This window comes from Orbicella franksi, chromosome 4, assembly GCF_964199315.1.
Source record: "Orbicella franksi chromosome 4, jaOrbFran1.1, whole genome shotgun sequence".
In the NCBI taxonomy this organism is placed as follows: Eukaryota; Metazoa; Cnidaria; class Anthozoa; order Scleractinia; family Merulinidae; genus Orbicella; species Orbicella franksi.
The window spans coordinates 18,237,404-18,261,623 of NC_138148.1; the positions used below are offsets into that span (position 1 = coordinate 18,237,404).

Genomic DNA, 24,220 nt, shown 5'->3' on the forward strand with positions numbered 1-24,220 from the left:
AACGTAATTCATTAGACAAACAACTTACTATGAGTGAATTTTCCGTGGCCTTCAAAACATTCTAGAAAAACAAAACACCTGGAAAGGACGAATTTACGGTTGAGTTTTACCTTGCATTCTGGCTTCTTATTGGAAAATGTCTCGCTGATTGTCTAAATTCCGCGCACCGCAATTTTGAATTATCCACCTCCCAGAAACAAGCAATAATTACGCTACTTGAAAAGAAAGATATATAAAGACAAAAGACTTCTGAAATAATGGCGTCTAATCTCGATAATAGACATGGACGTCAAAATTGCATGCAGTCAAAACAATGGCTAAGAGGTTGGAACCAACTTTACCCTTCCTTGTTCATCACAGCCAAAATGCGTCTATTGAAAGAAGATCAACATTTGACGCGATAAGAACGATCGATGATACTTTAGAATGTGCAAAGAGAAACAACAGACCCGGAATTCTGGTAGCAATTGATTTTGAGAAGCTAGGCTTCCGATTCTCTTAACCGAACTTTCCTCATCAAAGTTTTGCAAAAGTTTAATTTCGGAAGGTACTTTATGCAACGGCGTCGGACCTTTTATACAAATCTATCAAGTTGCGTTTTAAACAATGATTTCACCATCAATTTTTTTCTCTGTCAATCGTTTACTTCGAGCGATCTGCTCTTCATTCTATCTTTGGAACTACTTGCGTGTTAAATGAAACAAGATCGCAACATCCACGGCTTAGTAATCAATGACGAGGAAGTAAAATTAACGCTTTTAATTTTGCTGATGATCTGACATGTTTTTTTTTTGTTTTTTTTTTAAGAGATAGGCTTTCTTATTTACACCTATTTGTAATTCTGAAATTCTTTTCAAGGTTTCCCGGTCTCCGTGTAAATGACGACAAAACTGAGCTATTTGCAGTTGGACCGCAAAACTTAGTACAAGAAGAACTTTATCAAAAACGTGAAAATCGATTAAAATATTACGAATTTAATTTGATTATCATAAGCCAACAAGAAAGAATTCAACCTTTAATTCTATTCTTGAGTCTATTAAAAAGAAAGCTCTTAACATGTGGAGGTGGCGAGGTCTTACACTACTCAGCAGAATTCAAATCATTGAAACGTTTGCTACCCCCAGATTTACGTATAAGGCCTCACTAATCTCAGTCTCAGAGGATCTTATTGAGGGTGTGAACAAACTGCTCAATGATTTTATCTGGAAAGGAAATGACAAGATAAAACGCACTGCTATTATCAATGATATAAAGGACGGTGGCCTAAAGATGCTCGAGATCCAATCTATGATTTTGTCACACAGAGTCATTGCATTGAAACGATTTATTGAATGGTTATAGAAACCCTTCAGTGTTAAAACGTCCTCGAAACGTTCTCAGTCAGGTAACACTGGCGGAAAATTTATTTTATGCTGTAATTGTGATACCCGTAAACCTCTTATTTATCTACCAGACTTCTACAAGGAGTGTCTCGATGCGTGGTCTGATATGAATACGACAAACGTAGTTTCTTATACCGGACGATGTTGTAAAGTTTGCCAAACAGTATATGGAACAATAAGTTTATCCTTATTGAGAACAAGCCGTGTTATATAAAACATATGGCTGTACTTGGAATCGTTAAAATAGGAAATTTAATATCTGATAATGGTAGGTTTCTCGAAAGTGAAAAATTATGACAAGCGTGACTATCTCCTGTCCACTTTTTTAAATTAATGGAAATCGTTAATTCTATTCCTAACGAATGGAAGCTTATCATCAAACAAAGTCAGCAACATATTTGTCTTCCCTCGAAAGACACGTTTCAAATTAACATAGAAAGCACTAAGGTAAATGTTTTGAAAGTTACATCAAAAATGTTTTACAATGAATTTAACCGCAAAATCGGCAAACCGGGTGCCTTCGCTCAAAAGAAAATAAAGCTAATTATGTAGAACTTTCTCTGGAATGGAAAGAAATCTACTCTCTTCCATTTACCGTCACACATAATACAAAAATTAGGGAATTTCAGTACAAATTGTGAAATAAAATTGTTTTAACAAATGATACGTTATTTAGATTTAAAATGATTCAGTGTCCACTTTGCGCCTTTTGTCAAACATAAGCCACTTACTCTTTCATTGTAATGTTACAAAATCTTTCTGTCGGTTGCTATTTTCCTTGATTATTGAACAAAGGATAACCTCAACATCTTTGACACTAGAAAATGTTATCTTTGGAGTATTCAATGTCGTAGAAGACTTTCATATTCTAAACCATCTTAAAAATGTCATCTTTATAAATGTAAATTAAATATCATACATCCGTCTCTAAAGGTCTCAATAGTCCAGGTTAAAGCAGTTTACCAGATTGAACAGAAAAGTGCAGCTACTAGCAATAACCTTGCATACGGCGACTGAATCCGCAGTATAAGCGGCAGTCAAAACCGCACTGTCCTACCGATATAACATGATGGTAGTCTTTTTCTTTGCTGCTAACAAACATTAGGACAATGCTTAAGTTACTTTTATTGACCTCTTTTTATACTTAACTGGAGATTTCTGGGTTCAATTTGATGAAGAACAACATTTTTTTCGAAAAATCACAACTATTACCCTACCTGGCAACACTCAACGAGCAATGATCATGAGTGAGTTACCGGACCCCGGTGACCCATTTTTGGCGCCAAATTAAAAGCTTGGAGGCACAAAATGTTTTATATCTTTCTCTTCTTACAAACTGATACGGGTTTTTGGAATTATAAATTCCTTTTCGTGAACATTAAATGCCAATCTCCAGTGAGAAAAGTTGTTCGACTTCAATGCCTTTTCTTTTAACATACATTGACGTCAAGACAGTACAATTTTTCCTGCATGCTGAATCCTGATTGGACAATGCAAATTTCAGTCACGCCAGCGATATGCAAGGAAATTAGTAAAACATTATAAAAAATGGAACAAATTTCTACCCTGCTTCAGCTGATTTAGCTTTTTTTTGTGATAGTGTATACAGATACCTATTTAGATAATAGGCCTCTGCTTCTTTTCTTTTCTTTTTTGTGTGTTTCCGTCCTTTGCATTTAGGTGTATTTTTTTTCCTTTTTTTAACTGCAATACTACAATCATTGTAACTCTTCGCTTGTAACTATAACTACAAATAAAAATGATAAAATACAGAAAATAAAAATCAAATCAATCCAATTAAAAGCGAACATTTAATTAATTTTTAGGATAAAAAGAGTTTGTACTGACAAAATATTTACCAATGACTTATAAAATAGAAAGTTAATTTAGTGTCGTTTATACTGCAGGAAGTTGCTTTTAAGGAGGAAGTTTGAAGTTCTAGTGAAAGTAATCGCCGTTGTTTCAGTCAAACTTAAGCAATATCAACTGAGTATATGGGAACGAAAACTGACCATCAAAACAGACTGACAAGACCGATATCGTACCCTCAATACGATTATGTGCATATTATACATGCGCGTATCATGAGATCAATCCAATTAAAAGCGAACATTTAATTAATTTTTGATAAAAAGAGTTTGTATTGACAAAATATTTGTCCAAGGAATGATAAAATATAATGTTACTTAGGTGCAGGAAGTTGTTTTTGAGGAGGAGGTTGTGGAGACATTTAATATTAACGAGGTCGTAAAATTCAAGGTTTTGCTCTGGCATTGCGCTATTGAGAAAAATAACTCTTATGTTGCAAAACTCGACCTAATAATCTACCTCTCAAGAGAAATTTATTTCCGCCAAGTGTCACACATTAAGCACGTATCATAAAAGAAAAGGTAAATAAACACTATCTTATAGCGTCGACAAAAAGGAAATCCAATAAACTATAAAAATTAACTTGACCCTATGTATATGAATTTCGTTTACAATGGTTCGAGTTCACTGAAGGGTTTCACGTTTAATGGAGAGCTGCAGGGATATTCTACTTTCGAATTTCAAGGTCTTGCACTGATTTCACATGCAAACGTCAGTAATTTTACAGTCATACCACTAAACTTTCTACTGGGGTAAACGCAAGGGTGGATATGGTTGTTATTTCAAGCGTTTAGCTGTTTTTTAAAGTTTTCATAAGTGTTTTACAATTTAACATTATATAATGAAAAATGAAAGTAATGGCCCGTCGTTCTTTCTCAGAAACGGTAAAAATATAAAGTTATGCTTCGTTTAATTTTAATTGCGAGGAAATGTGATTTTCTTTCATGAAGCAATATTGCCTGTAAACTTTAATTAGTCAGTAATAGCAGTTCAATCTTCCTCGACAATCGGGACATTCTGGTGAAATATGAGGCAGATAATCACTAAACAGCGTCAAAAAAAATAAAGAAGATATTAAATTGGTCTAGACATAAATCAGAAGTACCAATTTCATTGTAATCAATTTCAAATTCAAGTTCAATTTCAAGTTCTTGTGAAAGCACTCGCCGTTGCCGGGGATGTGGAGGAGATTTCGGCCGCGTGCTAAAGGGAAAACAGTTTCAATGCAACCAATCACAAAAGTCGAAGTGCCAAAGACCACCAATAAGGATAAAATACCGCAATGACAGCCCATCTCTAACGCAAATTGTGATTTTAAATCACAGTGTGCATTTAGTCGGTTCATTTCGGGCTTTACTTTTGTCAGAAGAAGACGAGTGCCGGAAAAGTTTGAGATCTAAGGTAAGATCACTGTATTCCCGATTAGTGCTGAACAGACCGCCATCTATATAGTTAATGTAGTTAAGCTTTCGATTTTTTCAAAATAAGAATTATACCAGAGCTTTCCCAAAGGTATGCTGTTTACACAAGTTACATGAATTTCAAAAGAAAGCGCTTATTAATCAATACATAGTTGTGATAGTATTTTGCAGTGAACGTTCGAGTGCAAGCTTTGGAAAAGGGTATTGTAAACTTGCTACCTTTAATTGGTCAAAGAAAATCTTATTTATTATAATACGTCTATTATGTTAAAAAATAAGTTAATTGAACTTCCAGTGGAAAGTATTTTGAAGTTGGAGAAGGACACACATGGTTGAAATCAACGGGAAATTGTGTATCCTTATCTGTCAACGGCAAGGGCTTTCAGCTATTAAGCTAAGAGTTAAGTCGTGTGTCAATTACCTCATATTTGGTTCTTTTGCATGAAACAGGACATGAGGAGCATTTTCGTTTGGGGCTGCCTCCTGGCTGCACTTATCGGACCATGCATGTCGGATATGTACTTACATTTTCCACCGGGATCTAATAACCGCTTAAATGGTGCTGACGTTAATGTCCAAAACCCAAATAGATTGTTTAATTCGCAGGTACTGTGCAATTTTATTATATGGCTTAGTATGTTGCCGATATAACTGGCGCTCTGATTGGCTAATTCCGCCTCCCGTAATGCCCACGGGCCGATTACGGGCCTGAAAAAATTAAGCAAAAAGACATAATTATACTTTGCTTTAGTCACACCGTACGCAATCACAGGGAGAGGTGGCGAATGCTCCTTCAAAACCATGGATCTCGCAAAATTTTCGTCGAATTTCACGGGTCTTCTATGATCCAGTCTCGTTCTTTTAGCGGTTATCTGCGTTTCGCAGTCTTGACTTTATCACAAAGCTGTCTCGCAGTCTGTTTTTTTGGCAGGGCTAAGAATGTCTTGAAGTACGGCGATTTGGTTGCTTTTTCTTTCTATAAACAACGTCTGAACGTCTTAGAAACTGAAAACATCGAGCTCGCATTTCAAACAATTTGAAGTCTCGGTCTCGCAATCGATCGCGAAGAAGTCAAAATGTCTCGGGCTCGCAAAAAAAACCGCTGGTCTCGCCTTTTCGGTTCACATTTACCATCACCACCCCTACAGGGGGACTGCTACTTGGTCTGCTACACTAGAGATTTGCTAACAACCATTCTAACCATTCCAAATTCAAATTCTAAAATGTTTATCGACATCAGTCAGATGGTAAGTACAACATTCTTTACTTGTTTTAGAACAATGGAAAATGTGGATACAATGTTGGAGACAATGCAGACACGGACCCAGGAGCAGGCTCTATTCCAGAGTACAGACAGCTACCAATGGTAAATAGCCAGTAATAACAGAATGTTTTCTTTTTTACTTAATTTTTGGATTGGCTCTTATCACATTTGATCTGTCATTCATACATGTATTTGTTCATTCATTTTTTCGTTCATTTGTTTGTTAATTCGTTCTTTTGATAATCCATTAGCTGGCTCGTTCGTTCAATTGTTTGTTCGTTCTTCGCTCGTTCGCTCGTTCTTTGTTCGTCCGTTCGTTCACTCATTCATTCAGTCCGTTGACTGGTTTGCGGGTCATTGATTGGTTATTTAATGTCAATTGATTGATTTATCGGTAGTTCGATCCGGGGGAGGTTACTCCCTTGTGCAAGCTACGTAGGTATAAGCGATACCAGAAGGTATAATTTTGAAGCCGTTTCGGCCAAAATTGGGTATAGATTTTAACCATTTTGGTCTGATATAGGGCATGGTTTGTGCAGTATGTCCTTAATTTCGGTATGTTGTTTACATAAAATAAGTTCTGTTACGTGATATTAGATATCGGGGACTTTGAGACCCTTCTCAAATGTTAACGCACATAGAGAAGTGTACTGTTAATAGGGTATCGTTTTTAGGTCAGGTTCGAAATAGCAGCCACCCCCCTTTTGGAGTAACAAAAAAACCAAAAAAAAGGAAAAAGATTATCAATGTTACGGCAGAAATAAAGGCAAATACTCTGGACAGGAACCTCATTGTAATTTAATTCCTATTTTGTGGCATTGCTAGCATTCCGGGTGTAACAGTTTTCAATTATTAGGTCTCAATTCTCAAAATACAATATTTGTGGGAGATGCCTCATTGATTCTGCAATTCCAAGGTACCAGCCAGCCCCAGGCTTGAAAAATCCTGGATCCCCCCTGAATAGGGTGTAGAAAATCACATACTTTGGTCAGAAAAGGGGCAAGGGCTTCAAGGAACACGCCTCACACAACTACCAAAACGCTTGTATCAGGGTCCGGGTTGACTGACTGATTTTCTATTTGTTAGGAGTTCTACATGAGCGGATGTGATGAGGAAAAGCACAAAACTGAAATAGAAATCATGTGGACGAATCAGCACGGGACCGGCCCAAAGACAGATGACATGGTGGAAACACAAGTTATCTTACAGTACATGTGTCAGCCATACCCTCAGGGCAAGATGGCTTCTGATAATGTGGACAGAGAGTTTGAACTCCATACGATTCGCAACGGCCAATCAACTGCCAGTCAGTCGTATGGAGACGGAGTGAGAGAGGATCAGTACATTTCAAAATCCTACGGAATTCATGAACCTTTCAATTACTTCCAGGCATATTACCGCAGGGAAAGAAATAAAGGTGAGACAGTAGTATGAAGGAAACCTAAATATAAAGCAATGTTATGCACCTGTCGACTGAAACCCTCTATCCCTTCCTACTCCGGGAACACATAGAGCCACGTTCTTGTGAGGAAACAGTGTACCTGTCAGTGACTAACTCGTGCATGTCACATAATCTGCACAGTCTATCCCCATTATCGCTTTAATTTGCAGTCCTAGCCTGTGCTTGTCCATGATCTTTTCTTATAATCCATCACTCACAGTTTTCCTTCAGCTACGCTCTCGGAAAAATGTTCGCTTCTCGGAACAGATAATGTCCGCGGACAAATATCCGAGCATATCTTCGCGCCAAATGGAGGCTATTATTTATATAATTTCGGTTGTCATGTACTACTTTGGCGTTCATGTCTCCGGTGACAAGAAGCACGTCATGCATGTCTCTACTATCCAGTAACACTCGTAGTTTCATGTAGAACTCATCTTGCACTCTGCATCTTCTGTAGGTGCATAGGTGTAAACAACGGTCAGGTTTTTATGTTTGGAGAAGTACTTCGCTTTAATAATCCGTTCACTTACTGGAGTCCAGTCCATCAAGGCTCTTGTTGCAGCTTGTGACATCAGGATGCCAACTCCTTCCCCGTGGTTGTTGTCATCTGTTCCAGGATATATGGTTTCTCCCTCACAAGTTGCACTCTTCCCTGTTCCCTGTTCAAGTGTGTTTTACTAATTCCTCTGATGTCAATACCTCTACTGGTTGTTTCTCTCCTGGTCCGTGCAATGTTCCCACTTCTGTACAGTGTCCTTATGTCCCAATTTCCAATCATTGCCGAGTTTCTTGGATGCACGAGTCAGTGGCCCATTTGGCTCAAGGAGCTCCTATCATGTGTCATAATCCCTCCATTAAGGAGTGTAATAGACACATTGCTCTCAAGAATCGAATTAGCTCTGTTTGTGGTTTCAGTAATAATGTATTTTTTACAGGAGAGAGTTATCAGCCCTCAGCCCAACCTCCGCCCAATCTTGAGGGCCAGGGTTTTTCTGTTAAGGTTTCCTTCCCTTATTAGACAACTGCAGTGTCAGCGCTAATAGGCTCTATCTGCCCAGGTTTGAAATCAGAGTTTCCCTCTCGTATGTGATTTATTGTCTCAACGACTGGCTGGAAAGGGCTTTTGAGGCGGCTTTGGTTCGTCTATAGATGGTTATGCCTTGGGACACGTGGAACTTTTGCAGGAAAAGGTCGGCGCGACTGAACACCCCTCTCCTCCCTGGTATGACCACCGCGATTTGGTGCACAACTGTTTATTTGGCATGTACTTTATTCGCAACTGGCCTCCATATCTGGACTTCATTCCCGTATTCTGTATACGCCACCTGGGGACGCGCCCGATGGGGAATGATGCCCCATACACCAGTTTACATGTAATTTAAAACAGACGCAAAAGGGAACTCGAAAATTTTCAAAATTTGTATCTCTTAAAAAAAAATGTTCTTGAATATAGACAGAGATCGCTCTGTAGGTAATACTCCAAGCGCAGTCGGTGAGTCTTGAAAATAATATGTCCTTCTTTCTGTGTTCCAAAGTCCATTGTAGGTTCATCCATCATGAGTGAGAAATATGAAATCTTATGCATGCTACTTTTAAGAATTCGTTCTAAGTTCAAACCTCAAAAACCCGTTTTGCTTATGGCACAGGTTTATTTACCGCTGACCAACACCTCGGAGATGATCGGTCGTTTTACACACGTCAAAACACTGGTGGAACTATATATGGCTTTGAAATCCCCGAGGAACGTGATTATTTTCCCTACTGGGGCCCCACCCCGTGGAAGGACATTGCTATCATGGTCAGCGATAAAAAGACCGAGGATTTGATGAAGAAATACGTCAACAGTACTCATTATGGACATAAATGTGAGTTTTACTTTTAAGCTTTTTGTCATGTCAATACCATTGCTTGTTGTCGCCTCTATTTTTATCGTTGGTCCTGTTTGCAGCTGATTTGTTAATCAGTTCTACTCCATTTTGTCGTCTCGAAGCCTTTTGTTGCCAACTGAATAACAGTTTCAATAAGATTCATAATACAGAAGTCTTCTGACTGTTTGGTCAGTGCGACGAATATAGCTGACTGAAAAGAATCAAGGGAGCTGTTTGACTATAGCTGTGGTGAAAAAAATTGGAAGGTTAATTGAAAAAACACTGCAATGAACCAGATAAGTGTTACAAAAATACGAAGCCTTTGACTTATTATACCTTGACCGCGTAAGTTTGCCTGAGACCGTTTAAGCAGTCATGTTAAAAAATTCTGTTTCTAGCAGTCAATCGGTCAGAAAAACATGAAACACACGGAATCGATACGGCCGGGAATCATATTTCCATTGGTTTACGTTACTCTTTCCACGCTGACCACCGGTTTCACTTTCTATCACGTGTTCTGATTGGTTCAGTACACAATTTGTGTTATTGTGATTGCTGTAATAGGCAATATCCGAGTTGCCTAGTGCCTCTGTTTCAAAACGAGTTCTTCGTGCAAACCATTTCATATGAAAGAGTTTAATTTGCATGACAATGAGCATGTAGGCGGACAACGTTTTCTCTTAAAGACTCGTTTTGACCCGGAGGCAAAAGACAACTAGGAAGTGGCCTATTGATTATGCTGATATCAGGGAGTTTAAGTAACTACGACGGCGACATCGAGGACAACGTCGATTAAAAAGTGAATTTATATTTTACCTTCGAATCTCGCGATACTCTAAAGTCATTTACTTTGTTTCTCTTTGTCAAAAGAGAAACAAAGTACTATCTCGAAACCGAAGAAGGAACACAGCGTAAAATTCGAAATACAACTTTTAAAAATTATCCGTCCTGGTCCACGTTCTCTACACAAAGCAAAAGTTGGTCATTTCACGTTGCTGTTTTGCAGAGGACGGCAGAGAAATGTACCAAGAATTACAACGCACGTGTACAGCCATTGTTCTGCTCATTAAATTTTTTCTTTAAGCCTGGTTCACACTTGTGAGATAAGCATAACTCTAGTGAAATAAACACAATCGCAGGCACAAGAAAAATCGAACATGTTTCTTTTTCTTGTGCTTGTGCTTATTTCACTAGTTTTAACCTTATCTCACAAGAGGCAACCTGGTTATTTCACTAGTGTTATGCTTGTCCCACAATTGTCAACCAGGTTTCCCCGTTACCGTTCGCGTTGTAGTTTTCTTAAACTCCCTATTACATGTAGTTTCAGTCATTAGTTTTTTCTTCAACCTTTCTTTTACAGACATGTGTGTTATGCCAAACAATTTAGAAGGTATCACTTGTCCACCACCCAACGGACAAGATAATCCCGCCTTCCAATGCATCGCTAAATACATCACCGCGGAGTCCTGTAAAGCCGCCGGAGGAACCTGGACAAAATTCATTACTAACTACTTGGAAAAAACTTCCGGAGTGTTGAGCACCTGCCATGATGTGGGAGAAATGAAGCTGGCAAGAGGTATACCGTACGACGCACACAAGATCTCACAAGGAGCTGATAACAAGTTACAGTATGTTCTCCTTCACAAACCCCCTGATGTGATCTACGCCCCATCCACCGTCGTTAACCACAATGGAATGAGCATGGAGGGAAATTTTTCGACGTACAAGTGGAAGGTTCCTTGCTTCCCGTCCAACACGACACAGCGTTGTGTGTTGCGGTTGAGGTGAGGCAGATAAGCGTCACCCTCTTCAGTTTCAACCGTCATCAAACTTTAATTCTCTCTCGCGCGCGGCCTCAAGTTTTAAGCTCATCGAGGTCACGTGTTTTTTAAAGTTGACTACTCTTAAATTGTAGAGTGATGTAGTTGCTACTCTATCTAATGACTGATGATATGTTGATTTCCTGTCTTTGAAAACTATGCACACTGCGCACTTGTTCAGTGTCTCATGTTCTCAAGCGATGTTGCCGTTGCCGTTTTGGTTTTCTTAAACTCCCTTTTAAGATCGCAGTGAAAGTACCGTTAACATTTTCCAACACTTGCACCTTTCCTATCCAGTTCGTCCTCCAATTAGAACCAATTAAAGAGGCTAGCTATTGTTTAAGTATCTGTCATGTCTTGAAAGGGCTAATTTCACAAGAGAAGCCAAACGGTATGCAAGACTTCGGGCACAGATTCTCGTGAGTACGGACCTCTCAGCTGGTAAATAACATAAAGATATATCTTTTTCACAGATACAATATCACCACTGACGACGTTCCACGCGAGTTTGATGCCAACAACAATAATGAGTAAGTCACGGTTTATGTTAGTCAGTGAAAAAGCGGAGATGGCAAAACATCGTCAAAATCACCATCCACAACTGAGGATTTCCTAAATCATCTCCTTTATGTGTATTCACTTTTACGCAGAGTAAACCTGGAGACAACTTAAGAGCAAATGTCACGAAAAACCAAGCAATATTTGAATTTGGCGGCAGAAGTCGAAAAATCGATTTTTCTCTCTTTTCGTCCACAAATAGCCCTTAGGTAGATATGAAACGTGATATAGTTTTTTGGAGCACGAAGCGCTTTAATTTAAATTCGAGAAAACCGAGGAAAACGATTTTCGCCTCGACGGTCACCAAAATGACCGATGGCAAAGGCTTAAAATTAGTAATCTAAACTTAATTTGCGTTTGCGTGGAAAGAAAAACCAAAACTTTTCGATACTTTTTCTTGAAAGACAAAGTATTTAGCTATCCAAAACAGGTTAGAACTTGACTTGAGCGCCATTTGAGAATAAAGACACAATTTTTAAAAATATCCCTTTCAGTTTCTAGGTCGAATTCCTAATTTAGGAATAAAATTCAGAGATATTTTTCGACATGTGCCATAACTCCAAATTCCTTGAAACTTCGCCTTTGGAACACTTTTATGTTGTTGTAAAACATGTATTAAAATCAGCTTGGGTTATCTTTCGAGTGCTTTTTGAGACCCGGCTGAAAAACTCCGATTTTACCTAAAACATCACGAAAAGTAAACAATGGACTTGTGCCATATGGCACTATCGGGACTTAAAGGGTTAACTGTCTGCTAATAGTGTAAAAATCACGAATGCCGTCCTCTGATTGGCTACGCTAGTCGCTATCTATACTGTTGTAGATATAAAGTGAGTAGCGTAGAAGTGTGCCCTTGTAAACAAACTGGCGGCCGCTTCTTTGCGTTTTCGAATTGTCTAGGAAGATGATTTAGATAAAGTTATGAACGACTTGTAGACTTATACTGAAACAATTAGATTATTCGCTCTCGATTTCTATCGCGTGATAGTTCACAATCTAATTGTTAGAGTATCAAAATTCCCCAGAACTGTTCACGAAAGCACTTTACCAATCACCATGACTCAGTCGTGGCTCTGGGTTCCTAGAACTTGACTCTCCTACAATTTGGAATTATCACAGCTATTTATCTTTGCTTTTGCAGTATTACGGCTAATCCAGTAGCAAAAGCTGCTGACAACACAACCGATCTCCAACTCGCTTTGAACACGGCTCAGGTCGGACGAACATTTCAGGACAGAAGTCATGTATTCATTTTGAAACCTCGAAATCAACTGCCTCTGAAATATCAGCATGCCAACATCTACTACATTGGAGGAATGGGAAAGAGAGGAAACATCGTGCAGACTTACCCGGCCATGGAATATCGCTTCACTCCTGAACGTATTACAGTTACGACAGAGGATGTGTTGTGTTTTGTATGGTCAGGTCAGAAAAAAGAATTACATGTAGAATGTAGTTTCAATTACTTATTGCCGTTTAAGCTTTATTCTCATTCCTTCCCTCTCTTTCAAGCCCCTTTGTTTTAAGATCCCATTCAAAACTCTGTGTACTTGGTAAAATGCAAATTTTAGTATGCTTGCCCCTCTCTTAGTTCCAAAATCAGTCGATATTTCGTAAGCTAAGAGTTCATTGTTATTCCGTGTACTCACTCACAGTGTGTGGCTTGGTTGTCAATTAATTAGCCTTTGTAAGAAAGGAATTGTTCCCACTTATCCGGTACTTCTCAAGATTATTTGAATTTTTGAACAACTTATGAACTTGCAAACGATTATTTTCAGGTTGCAAGAAATATAACACTTACAGTTTTACTGTAATTTCAATTTTTAGGTTCCAACAACAATCCGTCACACTATGATGGACAAGGAGCACAAAGTAAGAATCCCGGGAGGTTAGCGGGGAAGGGACTCACATATAAAATAGGTCCGCAATGCTTACTTGTGAGCTTATGCTTAGTTTTCTTCCATTCGGTTGGAGTTTGTTTTTAAAAGTCAGTATCTGGGCGTTTAATTGCTATAAGTGGGAAGGCAATCAATGCAAAGATAAAGGTGTTACTTTGAAACTGGAGACATTATACTTGTGGTAGAAAACTTGTGGCCCCTTGGTCATTTCCTCGAAGTAAAACCAAACAAGAGAGACAAGCTTGTAAGGAGAGACAGGCTGAAAACCAAGTCCGCGGTCCTGGAACGTCCCATCGACAAAATCGTTCTTCTAGAGACTCCTAGACTCCACGCGAGCAGCTAAACATTGTTAATCTTGATGTCCTCAATAGACTGCGAGCAGTCTCTCTTTTGCTCGGAAGTCCGTGGAGAAGAACGGCGAAGCCGCAAGGCGCGAGTAGCGCGGGGGGCTCTCCTTCTTCTTTGCGTTCTTCCTTACGGATTTTCCAGCAAAAGAGAGACAGAGACTGCTCGCAGTCTATGTCCTCAACCAAGAAGTTTGCTTGTAACGTCAGAGAACAGTTGTTTCTTTATTGACTTGATTGTGATGAACCATTTCGAATGGATTTAGTGACAATGTGTTACTCAAGTTTTTCCGTTTGAATCACTCAACTAAGTCAAAACGCTTTAAGTTCGCATTAAGGGGCTGGTAGGTAGGATGACATTTTCCCTACGTGCGTTACACTTGATTTAAAATTTAACTCGTCGATCACTAACATAAACATATAAACAAAACGTTTATTTTAACACGATAAGAATCAAAGCTACAAAGCTTCTGGGATCATGTATACTACTACCTCAAAATACGTTAATTAATACATGTGATTCGTTGCGTAAGATATTTGTTCGGTATGTATTATATCAAGCAGCAATCGTGTCAATTGCATCGAGTTTCAGTTAAGTTCATCAGTTTCTTCAATCTACCAGTTCACATCAATAGGAGGAAATATCTGTAAGTTGTTTGTCTTTATCTTTTTGATTCTGTTTTTCGCCTTTTCTTAGAATTATTGTAGCCTATTGCTTTTTAGTCGAACACCACATGATTCAACCAGATAGGTTCTAGAATTACCTCTAAATCAAAGTGAGCAATTCGTTTTCAAATCACCTCTCGGTCTGATGTGTACATTAATTCGAAGGTAATCACCGCTCAAGTTTACCAAGGCTCAACTGAAGGGAAATTATGGCCACTAATTCGAGTGAAGAATCAACCACGCGCGATCAAGACAGGCGACCTACATGCAACATGACGCGGGACAACGAAGGAATTCGACACGTAAAATCCCTTGAACTTTGCACAGCGAATGCAACCATTGCCAAGTAGATCAAAGAAGTTACGGAATACATTTCTTTTTCTCGAAAAAAGAATTCTATGAGATATATTTGCATGACTATTATATGTTATGTTTTCACGTTAACTCAGTATGAAATCAAAACGTAAACAAAAGAACAAGTTTACATTTTGGCCTGTAAGTAATTTTAAAGCTCCCATTAGATTTGCGTTCAAGAAAATCTTCTCGCTCGCCCAAAGGGAAACTCGCTTCGGTTTCACGGCAAAATTTCATAATTCAGGCTCTGCATCAATGCTAAGTTATGATTGTTATTTTTAATTTACTGTCAATGAACTGAGACCGCAGGGGACCCGAACAAGATAATCATTTACATTCATGTAAAATATTAAAATAAACTGTTATTCAGTAGGCCGATTAACTAGCTGAACATTTTTTTTCTAGGCGTTTGTTTACAGACCAACATTCTCTAGTTGAATGTGACTGCTGTTTTTATTCATTTAACCCGCTAACCAGGCGATTCAAATTCCAAAACCGCGCAACTTTCAGAAATCGCTGAGCCGAGAGGGAACGCTTTTAATGACTTCGCTAACCAATTCTGGTTTGAAACCCTTTTGCACGCGGAAATTTCGTTAATTCAAAGATGGTGAAAAGAGAACCTCAGACTATCTAGACGTACGTTCGAATATATTTTCCGAGTGGCTGGTCCGGATTTGGCTTGCCTTTTGGCAATGAAAACAAACGTTGTCAAAAATGCAACCAAATGAGATTGACGCAATCTGGACACCACGGGGAGAGAGATACCATGTGACCGCAAGTGGACTTGATATATCTGTCATCTCAATCTTGGTTACCGACCTAAATCACGGTTGATCACGGGGTAAATCGAGATTTTGTCTTGGATAACTTTCTATTGTCTCGGGTGGCGTTAACAGTTTTCCACGAAATGAACACATCACAACGCTTTTCATTGACTGTAAATCAGCTAAAAAAAGTTACGCAGTCAATAATAAATTCGGTCCAGCGTGGCAGAGGTAAAGTTACTTGTCAAGTTATGTATTAATGAAAACAGCTTCGGATTGGCAGCTGAAGATAGATCGACACCTTCATTTAAAAGTAAAAATCTAAAGGTTTAAATTTCAAGGTAATCCCTTCAGGGACTGAAGTTTTAACTAGACAGTGTTGGTCTGTATTTTGTTAAAAACAATGGTACGTGCTTGTCATAAATTAGTACGGAAGGTCAAACAAGAAACCAGAGCACCGCAAATAACTCTATTTCACCGATCACGGTAGCGTGAAAAACACAAACATCGTACACCGAACAGTTTGAGATCACTGCAACACCGCAAGTTGGGATTTTATTCACCACACACCGCTTAAAAAACAAAAGAGCAAGCTTAAATTTTGGCCTGTAGTCCGCTTTAAAGCTCTCATTCGATTTGCGTTCAAGAAATTCTTCTCGCTTTTCCAAAGCACAGGGGACCCGAACACTGTATCAGCAATAACATAGTCATTTACAAAATAAATGCACTGTTATTTGCCTGTGTTCCTGGGTCTGGTTGAGCCGTTTAGAAGGGATTTGACCAGAAGCAAAGGCAGTTTCCAAAATCATCCTGTCTGCCTCTGTCTGAAAATGCGACAGACCGGTTTCGCCTCGAGTTTTCACTATCTTTATTAACTATAAACTCTCATCGGGGAAAAGATTCTCAGGTTTCATAAAATCCTCAAACCTTCAACATGGACGATGACTATATGAGATTATGTAATAATATTGCATAATCTCACAAAAAGACAAGGATGCTGGTTGGAAAATTTGATTTAAACCCATAAAGGAGACCAATGTAGACGTGGCTTGAACTTTATGTGACCCCTTAAAAATAGACAGACACAAACCCTAAAATATAGATAGTGGCGTTCCGTCCTAAAGACCCAAAGCGAGATCAAAATCCGTGATTTACACCCCTAAGATAGATGACGACCATCCCCGTCCTTTCAGCATGTGACCCTCCCCTCCCCCGCACGCCATACTCCGCACCCCGGGATATTGGAAATAACTATTAATACAGTATTGTATTTGTGCAGCTATCAAAATAATGGGTGTTTCCTCTGTGGAAAAGTTCGCTGTCCCTTGCAAAATCGAAAGAGTAATCCAAGAAAGAGAGGAAAAAAGAACGCTAATATACAATTTGAAATTGGTTGATCTTCGTTTCAGGTACTGATCGCACCAACGTTTGTTGGGTAAAGGAAGGATGCAGCTATCTCAAACCAAAAGTTTGCTCCAGCCTGCCCCTCGAAGTGGTCGACCGTGTTGATGAATTCGATGCTCACAAGTTGAATCTTCATCTCAACACGGGATGTTTCACGGGGCAAGTGCAAAATCACGGTCAGGCTCTTCAGAGTCAACTGGACAACGCCCCAGCCTCCTGCAACCCGCCGTGTTTCCGCATCACGAAGCCTGGGGAGTACTGCTATATGAGCACGCGCAACAACAACTTCTCCAACCGACGTCACATCGGCAAGATCACTGTTACCCAGGCTGCCAAGTGATCTGCCTGTCTGCGCAGTTGAAATCATTTATTTCTATATGGTTTTAAGCTGTGGGATTATTGCTGTTAAACTAATACAAGCCTAAGGAATCTTGTTTGTAGTACTCTGCATGTCTGAGTTTAAATCGTTCATTACTTGAGGGGGTATGTAGTATAGCGTATAGGGTATAGGATAGTGGGGTTATTCCTATATATAAGACTAATACAAGCCTGAGAAGTCTTGTTTGTAGTACTCCGCATATATGCAGTTGAAATCGTTCATTGCTTGAGGGTGTATGTAGTATACAGTGTTTAACTGTGGGTTGCCGCTATTAAGTGAAAACAAACCTAAGGAAACTTGTACTTTTTATCGATTGGGGAATAAAGAAAACTTGCGGGATATTAAGTTTGTGTGTTTTCTTTCAACAAATATTTTTCCTTTTAGCGACATTGCCGTTGTCGTATCCTTTAGTTAATGTATCACCTATTTTTCCTCTGACATTTGCAAGATTGCCTCGATCAGATAATCACTGTGAGCAAACAGTGATCTCCTATAGTGACGCACAAAATAATGAATTGATATTTTCTTTCCTCTCCGACTTGAAGTATAGGACTCTCTCTGGCGCTGCTCTAGCTTGCGTAGCTTGGGGGTTTAAGCAATTTGAGCGCTCGCACAAAGCGGGGAAGCCGCGAAAACGAGTGGCGAGGCCGTGAGGAGCCTGGGGGAGAGACAAATGTGCATTTAACTCCAGTCTTATTCCTTGAGTCCTCGTTCCCCTTCACCAGCGGTCGGACAGTGAGTGCACTCGGAAAGTCATTTTTTCTTACAAGTTCAGACATTTGAATATCAAGAATGCAGGAAAAGCATTTTCAACAAGAACTACATTCTATTTAACAAATAGATTTCATGTTGCCGTGCGTCTGTTCAGTAGTAGATCACAGATGACGTCAAAATGTGGTAAGAACAAATAAGTGGCACACGAGGCGATAGCCGAGTGTGTCACTGATGTTCTTACCACATTTTGACGTCTTCTGTGATGTATTACTGAACAGACGCACGGCAGCATGGAATCTGTTTGTTTTATATAATAAAGAAACAGCAGAAAAGCCCTTTTTGTTTTAAAATCTTTCAACATAACTCGAGAGCCGGCCCTTGCCCACTTTGGCGAACACGAAATAAAGCCATTTGACGTAATCTATTGGCTACACAAAAAGAAGCAATCTCATTGGTTGCTATGCGCAGCAAAGAATTGTGATTGGTCCAGGAAAATCACGCCACTGTCAAACTTGAGTCAAAATCGCTTCTCGTGGATTGAAAACTTACAGCGACAGCAGAGTTGAACTGCGAAATCTACAAATCTTAAAGAAAATGCTGAAAAGTCAAGTCAGTTTTTGTCATCAGAGCAGCCCTGTAAGCCGAAAAGCTTGTATGTTGTCTTGAATATTGCAGGAGTTGAAAAAATACGCTCGAAAAACTTGCGGTCGCGATCAACACTGGAGGCCATTCGATTCGAGTTTTGAATGAAAGGAGCGTCAGTGACGGTGGAAATTTGTGTCCCCTGTGGTTGGTGATTCTCAAATCAGTTTGATAGAGTGTCGGAGACACCTTATAAGTGGGATACAGTTGGCCGTGAGCGGTAGTGAGTTCTCCTTTTCTCGCTACTGTGCCCTAAAACGGACTGGAACATTCGCGTCGGAAAACAAGGTTAAACTTACTTATGTGTTTATTTATACTGATGATGTTTTGATGTTTAATTCCTGGAATCAAACTGTCTCAGAAATCATTTTGAGACTGACAAAAGTTGAATTTTTTAAATAAATTAATGACATAAACATTTTGTATATTGGTTTTGTTAAATTCGAGGCGAAGCAATGGTTTCTTACCTTAAAGTAATTTCAAGACCAATGTTATGTTTGGTTTATAGTCTCGCTCCACTGCCGACTGACACTGCTCGAGTATTTTTTCTGAGTCATTTTCTAGAAAAGAAACGGCTTTTTCTTTCTTCTTCCACACTCGTACCTGTCCAATGCCTCGTCAAGACTCTTTCGTACCTTATCTTTCCCCAGTCACGTAAAATGTTATGTTAATTCTCAAAACTTTCCGCCATTTTAAAATACGGAGGGAAAAATTTTGTAATGATTACCTCAATCATGGGTCTGTCCTCTAACAGATCATAGGCGAGAACCAATCAAAATGCGAGAATAACTTGGGTTATTATATAATCTGTCATTTACAATTCTTGCATCTTCTTTCTTTCCACATCAGCCACCCGTTTTCCATGGCCCAGAAATAACCATGCACAAGGACGCGCTACACCACGGAGACTGGGAACACCGCGATATTCATAATGTCTACGGCTTCTACCAGCACATGGCTACGTACACAGCGCGAACGAGTGTATATCACGGTGCTGACAAGTTAGGTAGTGCATCTGAGGGAATGGAATCTCTAGTTTAAGAGCTATTCGTTATCTAAGCAGTAAATGTTGCGAATGATTTGTTGCGCTTGTGCAAACTAAGTGTTTTGTAAATCATTGGGTTCCAGGTCCCATCTCGACGGGTGATAACACAGCGGACTGGGGACACCTGAAAGCTTCTCTTCCCATGATTCTCACGCTGAATCTGGTCGGGTTACCGTTTTCTGGAGGCGAGGTGCTTTTTAATCAATTTGAGAGAATGCTTGCCTTTTGATGGTAATACAGGAAAATAGTAAGATTGCTTCTCATACAGCACCAGGAACTGCAATAATCTAGAACCTTATTACGCATGCGAGTTGAAACATTCGTTAATTCACCTGGGCTGGGTTGTTCAAAGGTTAGATAACTCCACCCGTAAAGCAAACGGCTCTCCAGTGGATAACGTTATTTGCCTGTTAATGGAGGGCATTACCATCCACTCCTTGGACCTAAAATCGAGTGAACCTGTAAGGAAATGAATTGCGTGAAATAATTGCAACACAGAGAATACTTAACAATTATTCCATGAGCGCGCGTTGGATATGAGATGGTAAATAGCCAACGAGGCCCGTAGGGCCGAGTTGGCTATAACCAATCTCATATCCAACAAGCGCGAATGGAATAATTGTTTTATTAAATTCGGTGAGTCTGTATACTTGGAAATTATAGCTTTACTTTATTAAATTTTAATTTTACTAAGCGACCGGAAGTCGATGTGGCAAAAACAACAGCAAGTGGGAAATCACATGACATGCGCGTCGTTTGTAAAATTAGTTGAATGAAAAATTTGAAAGCGAAGCAAGCGAATTTGCAATCAAATAGAATTCAAGGAACATCTACCACATGAAGGAGATATAACCTTGGTCAGAAAATTTGAAAAGCGCTCAAGTTCGAGTCATGGAGAAGAGCCGAATACTTGTGCACTTGCACATTGCCGTTGTAATAATGCTGAGGAAAACTTTGATCGCCATGTGACACAGACGTTGTGCCAAAATTATGTTCGACAAGACCTCTTTCAGGATTTCCTTGCTTTGAAAGCCTAGGGACTTCGAGCTGTCTGTGTGGAGCTCATTGTTGGCCAGATTCAGAGTCAGGGACAGAAACTATCCGAGCGTCAGATTCATCTTCAGAATATCCGAGGCCACCCTGATGGTTTTTCGTGGCTGGTAAAGAACCGGGCTTACTTCGGTTCAGCTCAAAACATTCAACTCCTTGAGGTGTTTTTCGCAAGGACAGAATTGTTGGCGCTAGCTGTCGTTGATTCTCTCGTCCTCGTGGCCAAAAAGAGACCGAGATAAAACTAGGTCGTCCTCTGTAGCTGTGCGGGATTTTCACTCTCGACCGATCCGAGTTCGCTTAAGTCGAACAGTTTCCTCATCTGCTCATTGGAAATGAGCAATGATACCTGTTTTCCTGAGGCAATGATGCCTGTTTTCCCGAGGCCTTTTACAAATGCTCAAATAATTCATTTGTCTGGTCAGAGATAGCGGTAAACAGTTGGTTGTGCGGCGGCGTGCGAAGGAAATGATCAATGGCGGCTCTTCTGGATTTCGTGGATGAAGTTTTGTAATACGTGCCATCTTTCTTCCTCGCAGAAGTGTAAAAACACTTCAAACAAACATTCAGTTCTTCTTTTGACATTTCTTATATCGGTTTGGAAAATTTGATGCCACCAGGACTAGTAAGCCATTCTGTTAAGGTAAACATTGTTTTTGTTATGTAAACTTCATGAATGCGTAAAATCTCGACGGTCATATTTTAATTTTGCAACTTTTAAGGGGACCGTCAGATAATCTAATCTCGAAGTTTGTGGCTTTTTTGTTGTTACTGAGGCGGCATTGTCCATAATTTCCTGTATTTCTTCTGTAGATAGCGTACTATCAGCTTTCGTTACAACCGAGTCACTAAACTAAGCAAAGGGCACGACTCGCTTTCCATCCACACTGAGATTTATACCGATAAAAATAAATAGAACAGTAGGATCTTTATTGACAAAAAGTAAAACTAACTTTAGTGCAGTCAGTCTAAACCTGAATCGAGCTAAGAATGTCAAGACTTAACTGAGCGTACAATATAGACTGTAGCTAAAATGTTCACTGTTCAGGTCATACGTTTCTTTACCCAATGTGCAGGTTGATAACATAGTCCTTGGTCCTTTTTCCCAGCTTCTTTTTTACGTCTTCACGGACTTGGGCATATACATCTTCGTCCAAGGTAATTGCTTGAGCGGACTTGAACAAATGTACGTCGTTCTTCTTCATATTTTCGAAAAAGTAATTGCATACAATTTTATTGGACTTGAAATGGGAACGGAGGAGGAAGGCGCTGATTTGGTGCTTCTTGTTAAATGTGCATGCCAAAATTTGGAAGTTGCCTTCCTTCAACGACGAGCTGTTGGAACTGAACAAAGTCAGACCTTCTTGAGATTCCGCGAGCCTGTCGAAGGTACGCTTCAAAACCATCATAGAGTGTTGTTCCAACTCGGCGTTGTTGAAAATCTCAACTACAGCATCGCAGATCTTGCATACATCTGGAAAAGCTAGGTATTCAGAAAATAGTTCAGAGCTTTGAACGCGCCGCCCAATGTCTGCGATCACCTTGTCGTAAAATTTGTACCACTCAGTGGAGTCGGTGAAGCGGTCGTATTTTTTGTTTGCCACTAACTGCGCCAGCAACGTGGATTCTAGGACATCATCTCTCTGTTGAAGTTGAACGTTTGAATTAAAGCAAACAACGCTGCCAGCATCCACAAAACCTTCTCTGGTCTCACTGGCATGAAAAATACCAGACCCATATGCAGGCGATGGGAAGGTATAGCATTCTTCAAGTTCCAACGTTTTTAGAAAGCTCGTGGTGTCCATTTTGAGACTGGACCGTGAGTATAGAAGCCGGTTATTTGACCGGCGTTTTCTAAATCTGACGTTAGCGGCGGCGTCGACAAAATCTGAATCGGACCGGACCGGACCGGATCACGGACCGGATCACGGACCAGATCACGGACCGGTTCACGGATCGGATCACGGATCGGATCACGGATCGGATCACAGAAAAAAAAAAACAAAGTTTCCACAAAGCAATCCACAAAAAAATCAAATCGTTCATAAGATAATAATAGATAAAAAAATAAAAGTGGAAAACTAAAATATGTTAAATGAAAATAAGAATTTCGAATTTGACGCAATGATATGTTAACTACAGAGAATGACAAGAGGTCATTTAAAAAGCCGCATAAGCGCCTAATTTACGACGAATTTAAATTGTAATGAACAGGCAGATGTAGTGATATTTGAACGTTAGTTGGCTCGAAGCTTGCGTGAACCTCCCATTCTCGTTTTTGAAATTGTTGTTAGTATCAGTAGCTAATTCTCAGCTACATTGTCGTGTCAGATGTGAGCGCTACAGTTGGCGTTACAGTTAATGAGAACTTACGTACGAAAGCTTAAGGACATGACTTGCTTTAAAGGAGCTATGTCACGATTTGCGCATCTTGAAAAAACTAGCCTAGTTTTTCAAGTTCGTCATTTACAATCCTCGTTAATCTTTGCCATCCTTAACGATCCTCATTCCGTTTTGATTTGTTCTTGCCTCTTAAGTGTTTTCTATCCTAGAACACGATCATTTTAAGGGCCCATTAACCGATTTATGCGCGCGCTTGCGCGCGTTGCTAAGGAGGTGAAATTTCACTTCCGGTTACTTACGTCAGCCTGAGCGCGGAAAATAAAAACAACTCATTAACTTGCAAATTTGCTTACATTTTTCATGTTTTTCTTTGTGTTTCACAAAATGCAAAGTAAAAAAAGTACAAGCAAAGACAAAATAAGAGAAAGACAGAAAAACAAGAGCAATAGAAAGAGAAAAACTAACTCCGTGTGGCTTTGTTTGATCTTACCGAAAGGCTCTGGTAGTGTAAATTGCGCACGCGCTGATAGGGTAACTTCCAATATATATCGAGCGCACTTCCGGTTTCTTTAAATGCTAAAGGAAACGCGGTTTTTCATTAAATCCAGCCTTTTTGGACGGATTTCGACTAAAGCCACAGTTGGAGACATAGCTATGCATTCCTTTTTCGAAATCATGCTTTTTTCAGAAAATTACGAATGTTTTTATTTTTGAAATTCTCTCAAAATCTGACCTTTTAGAAATGAAACAAAATCTATGCATAGCGTAATGAAGATTTGAATTAAAATATTAAATCAATGAAAAAATCCCGATAATGGAATTTGCATGGAAGCCTTTGCGTTTTTTCAGTATTAGTCACATGACCATGGGCGTGGCCTGATGACGTCATCACTAGTGCTGCTGATCATGAAAAAGTTAAAACACATGAAATAACTCTAAACTAACTAAAGATGATGAGGTTATATGAGAATAAATTTTCCTTAGCAACGGC

At 39.5% G+C, this 24,220-nt stretch overlaps 2 protein-coding genes across 2 annotated transcripts in view; one reads left to right on the forward strand and one right to left on the reverse strand.

Annotated features, from left to right (window-relative positions):
- The window catches only part of LOC145484714 (uncharacterized), a 256,461-nt gene that overhangs the window by 138,788 nt on the left and 93,453 nt on the right, over positions 1-24,220 (reverse strand). The window lies entirely within an intron of this gene.
- On the forward strand, positions 4,109-19,418 carry LOC145483570 (protein DD3-3-like). Its single transcript, XM_081462104.1, has 9 exons — positions 4,109-5,278; positions 5,949-6,038; positions 7,023-7,353; positions 9,027-9,245; positions 10,609-11,032; positions 11,542-11,598; positions 12,768-13,051; positions 13,454-13,498; positions 17,062-19,418. Exons 1-9 carry the CDS (start codon positions 5,114-5,116, stop codon positions 17,394-17,396), a joined length of 1,950 nt encoding a protein of 649 aa, XP_081318230.1. The 5' UTR covers positions 4,109-5,113; the 3' UTR covers positions 17,397-19,418.